We start from the raw sequence: 15,908 nt of genomic DNA, 5'->3' as shown, positions 1-15,908 counted from the left end.
TGCTGACATCGGGGAAGTGTCTCCCAGCAGGTCAGCCTCCCTGGAGAGTCCCAGTGGAGTCCTTGACCTGTGGGTCCCAGGATGACATTGTCCACATTGCACAGTGACTTTGTCAGGCAAGCTTCCAGATCTCACCCACAGGTGCATGTGTGGCACTTTGCACGTGCCCTGAGATGGGGGTGACAGCTTCAGATGCGATGTTATGCAATGGGACAGTTAAAGCAAAAATCCAATTACTAAGCTAATTAGCACCTTTAAGTGATAAACCCCAAATTTCCAAGAGCATGGCTCTGGAGAAAGGCTCGAATTGCCCACAGTGCTGGATGCTCACCATCTGAGGTACAGGGAGAGCCCAGGGCCCAGGGGTACCAGGTGGTTTAACTAAGCTATTGCTCATGAGAACTCAGTGCAGTGCATACAAAAGATGCTGTTGCCTTTTGGAGAGAGAACTCGGCAGTGGACATAGCTTTATAAAGCGTTTTCATACCCTGAGGAGTTTGATAATTGGCTTTCTTTTGGCTCAGTCCCACTTGAAAAATTGTTTATTCCACTGCTGAAATTTCCATTTGTCCTAGGTCTTAAGGTGAAATTAAAATTCCATTTAGGGACCGGCCATGCAGACGCAGGATTGTAGCCTTCATTAGGTAGAATTTGGTTGTGTTTGCTATCTTTTCTTCTGCCCTGAGCTCTGTTGGCTTCAAGGCTGCTTCTAGGGTCTTTGAGCAAGAAACAGAAGGGGGCTGGAGAGTGTGGTGGAGTTCATGGCCTTTTGAGGTGCAACAGAAGAGCCCTTCTCTGCAGCACAGCCTTGTAATCTTCCAGGCTCACACGGTATCCTTCCTAGATAGCTTGCAAATGTCTGAAGCAGGGGAAAAAGCAAAGAATGCACTTTCCCTGAAAACAAGCTATTTTATTTCCTAAAATCATAGTTCCATCCTAGTATCTTGTTGTCTGTTCTGATTCCCAAGAGGTAGATTATTCACAAGATCTGCATTACAAGATTTCGTCTGCAGCAACATTCCCGAACCACGATGGTCAGACATTAATTCCTCCTGATGTGTCAATGATTGGCTGAGTTTAAACACAAGTCAATCAAGTAGCATCAAGAAGTGGCAGTGGTTATGGGAAGAAACCCTTCCGAGATGGCCTCATGTATCAAGTACAGTCATGCACCAGTTATAAGCAGGAAACTTACTTTCACGTACTTAAGGTCTGGCATAAGGGGCAGACACACGAAAAATAGAAGATACGATGTAGAGTCAAGAGCCAAAGTCATCCACCCTGGGTTCCAATCCAGACTCTGCCAGCTGTTATATCTGTAGCTTTGGGCACACAACATCTGTCTAGGCCTCAGCCCCATTCTGTGAGAATGGATCTCACAGCAGGGAAGGGGTCCAAGGGCAGTGTGAGCCTCTGATGCGTCCATGCCTGTGATGGGCATAGAGCAGGTACAAAGCACAAGCAGTGCCCATGAACAGGAGTTGCCATTGTTGATGACGACCACGAGAAGTGCTCCAAAGAGAGGAGTGGTGTGCTCAGGTAGAGCTGGGCACGTGGGTGTCCCTCCTAGAGCAGAGGCCAAGACACACCCTGGGAAAATGGTCCTTGGAGGCTTGAGGGATGGGAAGGATCAGGGAAGAGCAGTGAGTGCAGATGGGCAGCAGAGCTGTAAGTGAAAGAAACAGTAGTTGGGAAGGATGAGGGCAGGGAAGGAGATGGGCAGAGGAGCCTGGGGCGTGTTGGGGGTGTGGACAGATATAATTGTGTTGGTTAAGACTGACTGTATTGTCAACTTGACAGAATTTAGAATCACCTAGAGACCAACCTCTTGGCTCGCCTGTGAGAGAGCTTCTAGACTGGATTAATTAAGGGAGGAGGACTTACTCGGAGTACAGGGACCGAATAAAAAGGAGAGAGCTAGCTGAGCGCCAGCTCTCTGTGCTGCCTGACTGTGAGAGGGGCATGCCCAGCCCCTCCCACTGCTACTGCATGCTTCCCCTGCCATGATGGGCCTTGCCTTCTCCAGCTGCGAGCCCAAATAGTCCCTCTAGTCCCTAAGCGGCTTCTGTCATAGCAATGAGAAAAGTCACTCATCCAGAGACCAGCATGGCTGGTGCTGGAGAGTAAAGATGAGGAAGAACAGACAGGGCCAGGCTGGGTGACATCAGGCCTTGCCCAGGGTCAGTGGGACCTCATTTTGTTCACATCTGTGTAAGCTCCGTGCTCAAGGCCAGTGTGTCTCAACACGAAGCTTGTTTTTCTTAATATAATAGGCTTAACACTATGAAATGGCCACTTTCTTTGCAGGTGGGCATCATCAGTTTCATCAGCTTGAAACGGATTTCCTATTTCATCTTAAAACTAGTGAAGTCAGTGCTGACCTATAAAGACAGCAATGGCTGCTCAGATGAAGGTTCTCTGGGTAGACTGAACTCTGCCTATGTCCCCTGGGTTTGTGAGACACGTGACATTTAAGGCAGGTGTTATATATTAGGGGCACACATGGGTCAGTGGCATCTGTACAGAGGCTGCTTGGAGAGCTGGTTGGTGGCCCCTCAGAAGCCCAGCATCTGCTCCTCACCAGTGGCCCTCAGAAGCAAGCTTGATCACCACTGATGGCTTTCAAGAGCTGCGAACCAAGATGTAGCATCAGGATTGAACCTGCCCTGGTGGACCCTTGTTGCCAGGGCTGCAGACAATCTGTCTTTTCCTAGGCTTGCCAGGCCTGTTTTTATTTTCATTGTCCAACCAAAGAAAGATCTAAGAATGCCCTTGACTTGTGAAAGCACATGGTGCTGAGGACTCCTCACTGCCATTTTCTAGAAACAGCTTGGAAGCAAAGGTACCTTGCGTGGGGTGTGTTCAGCCTCTGAAACTGTGCAGTGTACCACAGAAGTCCAGTTTGTGGATCTGGTGTCCACAGTGGATTGAGGCACAAAGCCATCCTTCCCAGGACAAAGAATGTCTCACCTCTCCTCTCCATGTGCTTCTTAGATGTGTCTTTCTCGTCATGAAACTTTTTATTTATTTAGAGAAAGAGGGAGAAAGAGAGAGAAAAAATGGGCGCCCCAGGGCCTCCAGCCATTGCAAACAAACTCCAGAAGTGTGTGCCTCCTTGTGCATCTGGCTAATGTGGGTCCTGGGGAATCAAACCTGGGTCCTTTGACTTTGTAGGCAAATGTCATAACGACTAAGCCATCCCCCTAGCCCCTTGTCATGACACTTCTTTCTCCCTGTAGGGCTGTCCAGTCACCATCTTCCCTATGTCCCACTGACATTTGGACTGTCCATCATCTTTCTAATGTGCCAGGATCTAACCATGACCATTACTGTTTTGTGGCCCCATCTAGTACAAAACGCGTGGATAATTCCAATACGAGGCTGGCTGTCCAAATGGAAAGGGATCCAGGTAAGATCTTTTTATCCCCAACTTGTTGACAACCTCCATTTCATATACACAGTACCCCAGTCATAATTCCCTCCTGTTACCCTCCCTTTCCTCCTCAAGATTTCATTTCTCCACTGAATCCCTTCTTCCCTACTGGTCTCTCTTCTATTTTGATGTCATCATTTTTCCTCCCTCATATTATGCAGGTTTGTGTAGGTAGTATCAGCCACTCAGAGGTCATGAATGCCATAGCCACGTAGTGTCTGCAAGACAGTACTCCAAAGCTGTCCTCCCTTCCTTTGGCTCTCCATTCTTTCCACCACCTCTTCACATGGTCTCTGAGCCTTGGAGGGTGTGATAGAGATGTCTCACTTAGAAGAACTTTTTGACACTCTTTAACACTTTGTGTTTCTTTTGCTACAAAGATGGATTTCAAGGGAAGGAACTGAATATCTTTTTCTATATAATCCCAGTGGAGACATTATATGTCTTGGGAAAAAGGCTAACTATAGGATAAAATTGAGCAAATGAAACCATCAAGTATCCCTGGTTTGTTTTGGAAATGCATTCTTCCATTGCTTAGAATTGATCAGCAGCTTGTTTGGTACTAAATGACTCTGTGAAGACATTTTGTTTTGTGTATGATAAATGTCAAACAGACTACAAACCTTGGGATTAGTCTTTCAGAAAGGCATTCTTTGAGCTGGGCATAGTTATATACACTTGCAATCCCAGCACTCAAGGGAAAGATGCTGGAAGATCAAAAATTCCAGGCTAGTCTGTGGTGCTTAGTGAGACCCTGTCTCAAAGAAAAAGGTTTTAGGGGAAGGGGGCAGGACTATGGAGATGGTTCAGTTGATAAAATGCTTGTCTCGCAGCTTCAGGACTTGAAGTTGATCCGTGGAACCATGTCACAATGCCTGGCTTGGTGGCATGTGCATGCAGTCCCAGCCCTGCAGAGGTGGTGTCGGGAGGGTCCCTGACCTGCCAGTGTAGCCCAGTTGACTCTGAGCCAATGGGAAACCCCGCTTCAAAAAGAAAGGGGATGATGCCTGAGAAATGACACGCAGAGTCATCACTTTTCTTCCACATTCATGCACATGCACACAGTACACACACACACACACACACACACACACACACACACACCATGAAAACTATTTTTAAAAATTGGGCTTAACTTGGTCTCTATGGAGAATCCATTGCCATTGTGAGGATGGGTAACCCCATAGAAACCTTGGTCAGCAGTATGCGGTGGATAGATCTACCTGCTAGAAAATTATTTGACTTTTTTCTATACTCGAACTTCCTCTTTCTTCCCCTTAACAGAATGTAAGTTTCAACTATAATCTTAGCTCAGGTGGGTCTCTTTACATACCTCACTCTCTCCTTTCTGCTCCAGATTCTGTAACAGGCCAGTTACCTGAAAAGATGTTCTGATAATACTGTCAGTTAAAAATGCATTCCCTGTAACACCCTCACATGTCCACTTAACAACACAGCCCACTGGGGAGCATCTCCCTCCCTCTTGTGATCATGGTATCATGGGTTGACCAGAACCTTTGGTGTGTGCCATACCCAGTACCAGGGGCATCAGGCCACATAATACCAGAAAGAGCAAAATGCAGATCTTGGGAAACAGTTTCTGCTGATTGCTTTCTCCTTGTGGCGAAGTTAAAAATCCTTAAGCCTTCATCTCAAATTGGGACCACCTATATTGCAAATACATCATTCATAAAAAAAATCAGAATTTAAAATGTGAGCATACCGGAGAAACAGGCCTTTGTGTGTGAAGTTTTATGTCTGTACACAGGAGGAGAGAGATGGGCTTGTTCTCTGGTGAAGAGCAGAGGGACTCTGTGACATGGCAGAGCCACGGGTGTCAGGCTCAGGGACAGTTTCAGTAGCACAGTCTGCTTTTAGCTTATCATAATTGTGCCTCATTTTTACTGATTATGAAAGTGTGTGGTCAGAGTGTTCTAAGAAGGTGCCCCGAGCCAATTTTATACCTTGAGTTATTTAAACATGGAACACTGTGAACACTACACAAGGGGTAATTCTCTCATCCAAGTTCGTCCTTTAGAAAAGTCCTGGAGAATGAAAATGATCTCCAGTGCCTCAGCATTCCTCATGAGCAAAACAGCGGGTCAGGCAGGCTTGGTGCATAAAAGAACTTCTCTGGCCCCAGTGGTCTGGTTCTGCCCACAGAGGGCCCCTTCTGTTGGTAACAAGCAGCTTAGCCGTGGATCAATTTCATTTCAGCTTATAGTCAACTTGACTACCCACTCGGGAAGCTCACTACCTGATTATGTTGCCCAGTAGGTCCTCAGAACAGCTTGGTCCTTTCCTTATGCTGTTTCCCACCGGTGCTGAGCAGCATGCTCTGGTCGGACCTCCCAGAAACTGTCTCCACTCTAGTAGACCACACATAGGGAGCCTTGAATTCTAAGAATTTCCTCGGTGTGTATGTGTGGGGGGTATAACTCCATGCCTGTCTGGCTTTCCACAAGCAGGAGTTGCTCTCAGAGAAAAGGAACTCCTGAAATAGAGGTCCTGGAAGTCAAGATTCTCCTAGGTTCTCTGAGTTCATCTTCTGCCTACATGACCACAGACCAGGAGGCCTTCCAAGTTCAGCCAGTATTCCCTTGAAAAGCCTGCACTCCCCATCTTGAAAGACCTCAGTAGGGCCAGCTATAGAGGGAACGAGAAGTGCACCCACACACCCGACCTTACCCTTGGCATACAGCCCTCATCTCCCACGAGGAAGTGAGGCATTCATCATTCCATCTCCTTCTGGAACCTTTGTTCTCCTTCCCTGGGTGCCAGCAACCACCCAACTAAAGTACCAAATGTCCTAAGTTCTGATAAAGATGCAGAACCAGTGCTCTCAGCCGCTGCCCAGGGGACATATAAGTGGCACAGCCACTATGGCAGTGGTGTCCTGCACCCAGATCCTTGTGGGAGAGGAATGGGATGCCAGGAGCCTGTGGTTGGGTTGTATTTCAGAGAAGGGCTCCATGGTGTTTCCTTGGAGTTGCATTGAACTGGGATCTCAAGAGAGCAGCTGGTGACTGGGGGAGCACAGGAGGGCACCAGACAATGGCTGCTGTTTCCAAAGGCCCAGGATGGGAAGAGGTGATGAGAGTCACTTGGCTGGAAGGAGTTCTGTGTTACTGGTAGAAAGTGCTTGGCAGGAGACAGAAGGAAGGAGCCAACCATTTGGGGCCTCTTGTATGACTGCCGAGGTTGTCAAGGACAGTCCTAACTTCTGTCTGTGAGTGGTCAAAGGCATCATCATCCTGCTGCAGACCATGCTGAGAAGCCCTGGATCTGTCTTATGAGCATGAGGTGGCTTAAGAAATGGGTTTGGGGCTGGAGAGATGCCTTAGCGGTTAAGCGCTTGCCTGTCAAGCCTAAGGACCCTGGTTCGAGGCTCAATTCCCCAGGACCCACGTTAGCCAGATGCACAAGTGGCACATGCGTCTGGTGGTCCTTTGCACTGGCTAGAGGCCCTGGTGTGCCCATTCTGTTATCTATCTATCGGCCTCTTTCTCTCAATGTCTGTTTCTCTCAAATAAATAAAAATGGGTTTGGAGGTCCTGAGTGCAAAGGCCATTCTGTGAGCAGTGTGGAGAACATTGGGGGAGGGGGGACATCATTTAACACAGGTGATCTGCATGTCCAGGAAGGGACCTGTCAATGGGAGAGAGCTGGTTTGGTCAGAGTAGCGGTGAGAGAGATAGAAAAAGGTAGGAGGATTCAAACACTTTTTGAATAAGGAGCTGGAGAGATGGCTTAGAAGTTCAGGCACTTGACTGTGAAGCCTAAGAACCCACATTTGACTCTCCAGATCCCACGTAAACCAGATGCACAAAGGTGAGGCAAGTGCAAGGTTGCACATGCACACTAGGTGGTATAATCATCTGCAGTTCGATTTCAGTGACTGAGGCCCTGGCACGCCAATTCTCTCTCTCTTTTTCTCTCATGCTCCCTGATCTAAAAAAATAAAAATTAAAAAGTATTTGAAGAAGGTAACATAGAGAAGGAGTAGGAAAGATGCACTAGCATCTTGATGTCTGGGTGGAGATGCTGAATGCTCAGATGGAGGGAGGGAAGGACCTTTCCTGATCTGCCCACATGAATGCTGAGGAGCCTTTGAGGAAGATGCTGCTGTCCACATCCAATGCAGGAAGGTATCGACCATTTGCATTTTAGCAGTAATCTGTGTAGAAAAGGTTGCTCAGGGTCAAGAGAGAAAAACTAGGGGGATCTCATACGATCCACTAAAACGGGTGAAGAATAGATATTTTGGGTTCCTCAAAAAGTCTGGTTTCCCTTTATTCAGATGGTGGCTGACTGCGTCCCTGGTCTGAGCACAGGGAGCAGTGACCCACGAGTCATGTCTGCCTGCCCTCAGGGAATGACGACAACAACCTCAACTCCGTATTTTATGAGCACCTGACGAGGACCCTGCAGGAGTCGCTCTGCGGAGACCTGGTCCTCGGTCGCTGGGGTAACTACAGCTCTGGGGACTGCTTCATTCTGGCTTCAGATGACCTCAACGCCTTTGTCCATCTGATTGAGATTGGAAACGGTCTTGTCACCTTCCAACTTCGAGGACTGGAGTTCCGAGGTAGGACACTCTTCGTTGTGGGTGTTATTGGAACACAGAGGCTTGAGTTCATGACCATGCAGAGCATTGGCATGAAGCCACCGTGGAAGAGCAAGAGCTTGGTACCTGTCCTTTTCCTTGGAAATCAGGGGGCTGGTTACCTGTGTCGTTATCCAGGGGTTCTTCTAGAAGCTCACTCCCATCAGCCATGGGAACGATGGCCTCATGGCATGCAAGTGTGTAGACTAGCAATGCGTGCCCTGGGCTTCATGGGTTGGGAGAAGCTGGAAGCAGCCAGAGGTCAGCCAGGCCCACAAGAGAACTGAGCTGTCTTTGCTGGTGACAGGGCCTCTCCTGCCAGGTATCTTACACATCTCCGTGTTATGCGTGCGAAGATACAATGCATGCCATTTCTCAGCATCATGTGGGTTGGATGGCCATTCCTGCGATGAACAGTGTTGCCATATCAGCTTGGTAGATGAGCCAGGCTAAAGGCCTGGGATGCCGCATTTAGGGCTGGCTGTCAGCTCTGTGTCCTTAGACTCAACCCCTAGGGAGGTGATCTAGATGTCTTTACAGCCAGCCCAAGCTAGGTGGCCTTAGGGTTCCACAGGGGACAACCCAGACCACTAACGAGTCTGTTAAAGCCCAGCAGCCTCCAGGACAAGTTCCGCATCACTTCGCAGCACGCGTTGTCTGTTACGGTTTGAACATGAAACTTACGCCACAGGCTCGTTTGTTTGAAGGCCTGGTTCCAGGCGGCGGTGTCATCCTGGGAGGTTGTGGAACATTTGGAAAGCGGGTGTCGCTGGGGAAAGTGAGGTGCTGGCAGGAATGTCTCGAGGTTCAAAGCCCAGCCTCACTTTCAGTCTGTTTAGGAACCACTCGGACGTGAGACAACTCCCACTGTAAGAGGCAAGAGCTGCTCCTGCCACCATGTTGTCACCATGACGTGCTGAATCCCCCGAGCTGTAAGCCCAAACAAACCCATCCTTTCCCAAGTTGATTTATCCAGGTATTTTTTTCTCTCAGTGATGAGAAGAACAACTAATACAGAGTCATTTCCAAAGACAGCTCAGACTCAGGTGGTTGAAAAAGTAGCTGTGTCTGTCACCTTGCACTGTGGTAGCCGTGTCTGTCACCTTGCACTGTGGTGTGGTGACAGTATCAGTGTCACCAACAACATGCTGGACTTCTAAAGCCTCACCAGGTGAAGGGCAGGAGGCTTGCGGCGCGCTCCAGGTGGGAACTGCGCTTGCGTGAGCCGCAGCGCCTGGAAGTGCTCCTGTGCTGTGGCTCCTGGTCTCCTGCAAGCCAGCTACGGCGGGGTCACTGGGCTGTGAGGCAGCACAGTAGTAATGTCACAAGAAGAAAATGCCCGCTGACCAGTCAGGGTTAAGATCCCACTTCCTCTCTTATGGTTCATTTTCTTCGACCTACTTTGACCATAGTTTGAAGCATAGAGACTTTAAACGACCAGAGAACTTCACTAAATCTCATGGTGCTTCTGTGTTGGGAAGTGCTCCGTTGACCTAGAATGGCTGGTCTGTTTATATCTCCTCACAACATACGTACAGTATTCCCGTGGAGGGTCACGCTACCTCCTTGTGTGTTGTTCTAGGTTTCTTTTTGCACATTTTGCTTTTCTTTTAAATTCCCTATTTTCCTAAAGAGAAAGCTTTATTCTGGTCAAATTTAATGTACTTTACACAGCCTGGAGCAGTCAATGTATATATAGGCTGAGTCTCTCCTGAAGTCTTCTGAAGAAGCCAACAGAGGAGAAGGGAGGCGCTCACTCACATGTTCACAGCCTTCTCTGGTGTTGTCTCTTTCCCTTCCTTCCTCCCTTCCTTCTCTCTCTCAACCTCTCTTCCCTTCCCTTCTTTTCTTCCCGCCCTCTCCCCTCTCTGACTTAGAGCTGCATGCATGCTGAGCAAGTGCATTATTACTGAGCTACACCCTCAATCCTGACTCTGTCCAGGAAATGGAAAAATACAAAATACACGTCTACCCCAAAGGACAGCAGTGTAAGGCCATGGGCCGCAGAGTTCTCTCTTTCTCTCCCACAAAGTGAAGCACCATGTTAATAGGAGTTTACTGTCAGGCTACCAAAACCAGCCCTCACTCACTCAAAAGGAGGTTTATGGGGAAAATGTCGGAGGGTGAAGCTTGGGAGACAGACTGCGAGACAGGCCGGGAGACAGGCCGGGAGGTGGGCTGGGGTGGAGGTGGTGGGGAGCAGGGTGGTTTATCACAGAGGTCCTGGCCAGTAGAAGCTCTGTCAGCTTTGAACACACTGCCTCCAAGGTCACCTTGAGCACCCATATGGAGCCAGTAGGAAGTGGAGAGTTGTTTGAGAAGTTGTCACAAGCCAGGTCTCAGCTTAGTATATACCATTTTCTTCTGTATTCGTCTGTCTCTGTACAAGTGACATCACTTCAAGAAGAACAGCGCAATGTCCCCCAAGTGGGCGTCCAGGGAAAGGAAGGCTGTCGTGAGCAGCCCAGCACTGGGGAGCTGCACAGCACACGCGGAATGGAAGCCCCAGTCCCCGTAGCCCGAAAGGGGTGGCCAGCACTCACGGCATGCTCTTCCACTTGAAGACTTCTAGAATGCCGACACTGACGGTGCAAATAAGGAATCATGCATTTCTAGTCTGTTCTTTTGGGCTCATGTATCCCAGAATAGCAATGAGTTGTTTTCTTCTTTTTATTTTGTTTGTTTTTGTTTTTCGAGGTAGGGTCTCACTCTAGCCCAGGCTGACCAGGAATTCACTCTGTATTCACAGGGTGGCCTCGAACTCACAGAAATCCTCCTGCCTCTGCCTCCCGAGTGCACCCCCCCACCCGGCCCTGTTTTCTTCGTTACCTCAGAAATCAGGATTGGTGGGGCTGAGAGGATAGCTGACTTGGGAAATTGCCTGCTGCACAAGCATGAGCACCTGAGGGGGATCCCCAGAAAGCTGAGTGTGGTGACACACGCCAGACCCAGGAGTCGAGACAGCAGGTTTCCTGGGGCCAGCCTGGTCGCTTGCTGGTCAAACTAGTGAGCTTCAAATTCAGTGAGAAACCTTGTCTTAAAAATAATATGAAACATGACTAAGACACCCATCTTGGCCTCTGGCATGCATACGTGTACACACACACAGACATGGCATAAAAGAAATCAGGATTTTATTTCCCCTGATATTCTTGGGTTCGTGGGTATTCTTACTTACATCTATGGAGCCAGGGGCCCTGTAAGAAAACATTCAAGGGTTGACAGTTTAATCATTGTTTTAGTTACTTTTCCTATTGCTGTGACAAAATACCTGAAGAAAGAAACTTAAGGGAGGAGGGGTTTATCTTGGCTCACGACTTGAGGTTCAGTCCACCACGGTGGGGAAGGCCAGCAGTAGACCGAGGCGCGTGACAGACCGCGTCTGCAGCCAGGGAGCAGAGACACGTGAATGCCGGTGCTCAGCTCGCTCTCTCCCTTCCATTCAGTCAGAACCCCAGGCTGTGGCTTGGTGCCACTCATGTGTGGGGTGGGTCTACCCTCTTAGTTAAGCCCTTGTGGAGACACCCGCATAGACATGTCCACGGGTGTTTGCACCGTGATTCTGAATTCCATCCAGCTAGCCCGGTCAGCTGCGGCAGCCACTGCCCTGGGATCCAAGCCCGGGTTGCACAGGAAGCACGTGGGACAGGCAAGGGGGCCTTGCAGAGAAACGGGCTCAGCTGCATTGTAAAGCCGTGTTAATCACCTTGCAAGGAGATGATCCCAGAAAACTGACGGAAGGACAGTCGGCTGCCCCTAACCATAACCACCTTGCCTGCCACCCTCCACCTTCCGCCAGTTTGAAACTGAAGTTCAAAGTGTCCTTGAAAGCAGTGTGTGACCTTGAAAGCATGCAGGCCCTCCACTGGAGAGTTCATCCATTTATGGCCTCCCAGGTGGCCCAGGTGGCTGACTTTCCATCCTCTAAGAAGAGGGTAAACATGGGCGAGGAGTCCCTGTGTCCACTGCAAGGACAGCCACTTCGCCCGGGGGCATTTAATGCAGGCCCGCAAGGGCTGGCCAGTTAATAGCAGCATGAATTCCGAGTCAAGGTCACGGACTCATAAAAACCAACGAGTTGATGGATGCCACGTTCAAGGTTTTTCTAAAGAAGCAAAAACTGTTGGGTTGGGAACACTGCCTGAAGAGGTGAGGGGCAGGAGCAAACAGCCAAAGGCATTGGGGGTCTTACAGGACATCTGCAGGCCTGGGGTCAGGTGAGAGCATTTTGAAGGTGGCAGCTACCCCAGGAGAAGCACCCCCCCCCTCCAGCACCCTGGGAGCTGGAGTCTGAGGCCACTTCACAGCGGGCTGGGCAACCACGTGGCTTTTGATCTCTCCACCAGAGCCTCCTCCCCCCCCCCCCCGCCATTCTACATTTGAGTGTTGGCTGAAAATCCATGCTGCCTTGTTTTACTTGGTTCACGAACATGAACGTAGCCCGGGTGCACTTCCTTCTGCCGCTCGCACAGCCTTTCAGGAGCACCATAGGGTTTTTCTAGTTGGAATCGCAACCTACTGCGTGCCGCCATCTTCAACAGGCATCTGCCGTGTCTCGGCGTTGCAGAGCCCCGCGACAGCCCCTCAGCCAGGGCATGGAAAACACGGCCGCCCAGGTGGCATGGGAGAGGGGCAGAGTTGAAGGCGCCTCCCAGAGGGCACAGGCTACGTAGACCACCCAGGGCTCGGGACCACAGCTGGTAGGAACAACATGGCCAGCTCACCTGGGCACTCGCCCATCACCTGCGACAGCCCTGGGCTTTGGAGGGACCGCTTCAGGAAGGAGGAGGGAAGGCCTGCGGGAAGAGGCTTCAGGGCTTGCAAGGGATGACAGGTGAAGAAATCCAGAGGCTGGGGGGCTAGAACCTCTGGCCAGTGGTCCACAGTCACGGGGGAACCCAGCACAGATGTGGCAACCGTGCATGTTGGAGAGGTGGTGCAGAAGCCGGTGATGAGCCAGGTGGGGAAACAGAAGACGAATGTCGAAGTGCCCGGAAAACCCCCTTAGGTCAGTTCATACCGTTTTAAGCAGAGTTGTTAAGATTACTGTGTGGTTTTCTCTAGTCTGCATCAGCCTTGTGAGTTTGGGTGTGGAAGGACAAGGTTGGGGCTGGCCATGGGTGGGGTCAAGTCCAGGGGCACCAGGAAGACAAGATCAGTGAGCTAAGAATGGTGCAAGGTGTGCCGATGGCCACGGTGCTGGCCAGAGTGCACACTGACAAGTACAGCAAGCCCAGGAGGGGGCGCCACACCCGGAGACAGAACCGGCGGAGGAGGCCCAGAAACCAGGTAAAGGTCACCGCCCATGAGCTTTTCGAGGAAGTGAGCTGAAACAGGATAGAGAACAGGACATGTGGGACCAGCGTTAAGGAGGGAAGCAGCGATCCCAGTACATCGAGTACCTTCTTGTTGCTAGGACCAAATACATGGTAATATCAGAATAAGGGAGGAAGGGAGGAACAGAAAGGAAAGGCTGAAGGAAGGAGAGGAAGAGAAGGAAGAATGGAGAATGGGAAGGAGGGAGGGAAGACCAGAGGATGAGAAGGGAGGGAAGGAGAGGAAGAGAAGGAAGGGAGGACCAGAGGGAAGGAGGGAAGAAGAGAGGATGGGAAGGAAGAAGGGTGGACAAAAAGGAGGGAGGGAAGAAGGGAGGACAGGCAATGAGAGAGTGGGAAGGGAAGTTGGTTAAATAAAGAAAAACTATAAAACAAGGCATGACCAACCATTTTTAAAAATCTATTTGGTTGTTAAATGTTTTTAAAAGCGTTTGCTTTCCCAGCATGTGCTGTTAAACTTTAATGTGATCCTATATCTGTAGAGTACTTTTAGCAGCTCAATGTCTTGAGGCCCTTGCAGAAGGGGCCTTGAAAGCAATGGCACACCTGCCAGAATGTAGTTACACATTACCATCTGGTCTGGAAAATATCAAAAAAACAAGATTTATGCTCCCATCTATGGGGGATGTTATCAGACACCTCATAGTTTGGCTGACACCCCATAATCACTGGCCCATGGAGACGTGGAAATATCCTTGTAGCCTAAGCTTATCTAGAGCTAATCCAACCCAAACCTTGATCTTAACTAGCCAGTGCACGTAGTGCCAGGCTTTTCCCCTAACTTGAAGCCTAGAATTATCTTCCCCTTGGCAGCATTCAAGTCTTTATCACGCCCTGACTTCTTATGTCTGCATAGCTTGAGGAAACTGTTCCAAAAGTTGCCTGTAAAATTGTCTGTATGCTGTCCTCCCAGAACTCCCAAACACCTGTTTTTCCTGATTTCAAATTATGGGAGAGGCAGAGGCACTGGGGTGCAAAAAGCAAGTGGGAGAAGAGAGGGAACCCCGTGAACATTAACAGGGATGAGCATCCGAGCATCTGCTCTCCAAAGGAAGCTGGTGGAGAAAGATGCAGTGGCTTGAGGGTGGGAAGAATTAACCAAGCTCCCGGCAGGTCCCTTCGCCTCAGAGTCAACTTGATAGCTTGTTTGTCCCACCTGTGAGTGGTACCTGAGTGGGTAGACAATGACAGCGTTATTTATTTGAGCATTTGTTATGCCTCTGAGCTGCCCAGGGTATGCTGAGTGACCTGATTCATTTCTTTCTCTATGGACTGGAAACAGTAAAAGTCATTCAGAAAACTAGTGCTTGGGATGGAGCAAGCCTCAGTAGAGAGTGTGTAATAAACGAAAAATGCTAGTTTTAAATTCTGAACACCATATCCTTCCCAAGAATAAATGGCTTTGAGAACAAAAGACCTTATTTCTGGAAAGGGACACACGGCTGCCCAGCCAGGTTGGTGTGGGCACCAAACGAGATGCTGAAGTGCCCCCTGTTTCAGTTGATATGTGTTGTGTAAACACTGCGCTAGGAAAGAATAATTCTCTAAGGAAAACAGTGCTATTTGTCTAAAGAACTATTCCCTGTTTAAAATATATTTTGTTGAATGTAGCATAGGAAGATTTTTTTTTCTTATGGGCAAAACTTAAAGCAAATTCTTACAGATTCCATGGGATATAAAATTGTTATAATAAAAAATTCCCTGCTATGTGCCAAAATACCACCAAGTTATAAATCATGCCAACATATATTTTTGTCTCTTTTTCTCTCCTGCACACTGAGCCAACGTACTTCTAGATGCTCAAGGTCATGTATGAAAAATGGCCAGGTCGAGTGCTACTGAAGAACTGGAAATGGACTTGGGAGACACTGTTCATGGACATAATAGAGCATCCAGCGCACGGGCGGCCCAGTGAGGCAACCCAGCTCTTCCTGGTTGTGGTTCGACTCTGTGGCCTCAGCCATGTCTCTGTGCTCCCTCCACTTATGTCCATGACTTTAAGACTGGATTAGGCTAAAGATGGTTAACAAAGAGATATGTAACTACTAGCGAATAGAATGTGCCCGGTTGGTGATGCCACCAGCAATGAGAGGTGGCAGAGGGAGACAGTTGCCAGGGCCAGGGTCAGCCTTGTCTCTTGTTTCTGGTAGCTGTGGGCTCTCACTGTACGTCTGTGTTTTGACAGCAAAAGTCAGTTCTTCAGAATGACAGGGGAATTCTTACCTGCTTTACTCTGATGAGAGCGTGGACCCCTTGGAGCCTCTTCCAGTTCTAATGTTAAAAGATGCTCTAAGATGGCTGGGGAGATAGCTCAAGTTCATGTGCAGATGTTCACCTTGCAAGCACAAGGACCTGAGTTTGATCCCAGGACTCATGTAAAGGTGCTGGTGATGGCAGCATGTGCCTGTCACCTCATATCTGATGGATCAGGAGATAGGAGTACCCTTGGGGTTTGCTATCCTACTTGGTAAGGGCCTGGCCAGTGAGAGACCCTGTCTCAGAAAAGGTAGACAGCCACCGTGCTTGCCCTCTA

At 49.2% G+C, this 15,908-nt stretch overlaps 1 protein-coding gene across 10 annotated transcripts in view; it reads left to right on the top strand.

Annotated features, from left to right (window-relative positions):
* The window catches only part of Pcnx2 (pecanex 2), a 200,038-nt gene that overhangs the window by 149,167 nt on the left and 34,963 nt on the right, over nt 1–15,908 (top strand). For all 10 annotated transcript variants that reach the window (XM_045150737.1, XM_004659700.2, XM_045150741.1 and 7 more), the window contains 2 exons: nt 3,351–3,409; nt 7,806–8,021. In XM_045150737.1, the coding sequence (XP_045006672.1) occupies nt 3,351–3,409; nt 7,806–8,021 (275 nt within the window). The remainder of the gene's footprint in view (nt 1–3,350; nt 3,410–7,805; nt 8,022–15,908) is intronic.

Source organism: Jaculus jaculus, chromosome 5, assembly GCF_020740685.1.
Source record: "Jaculus jaculus isolate mJacJac1 chromosome 5, mJacJac1.mat.Y.cur, whole genome shotgun sequence".
Taxonomy (NCBI): Eukaryota; Metazoa; Chordata; class Mammalia; order Rodentia; family Dipodidae; genus Jaculus; species Jaculus jaculus.
This window is presented reverse-complemented; position numbering and strand designations above follow the sequence as displayed.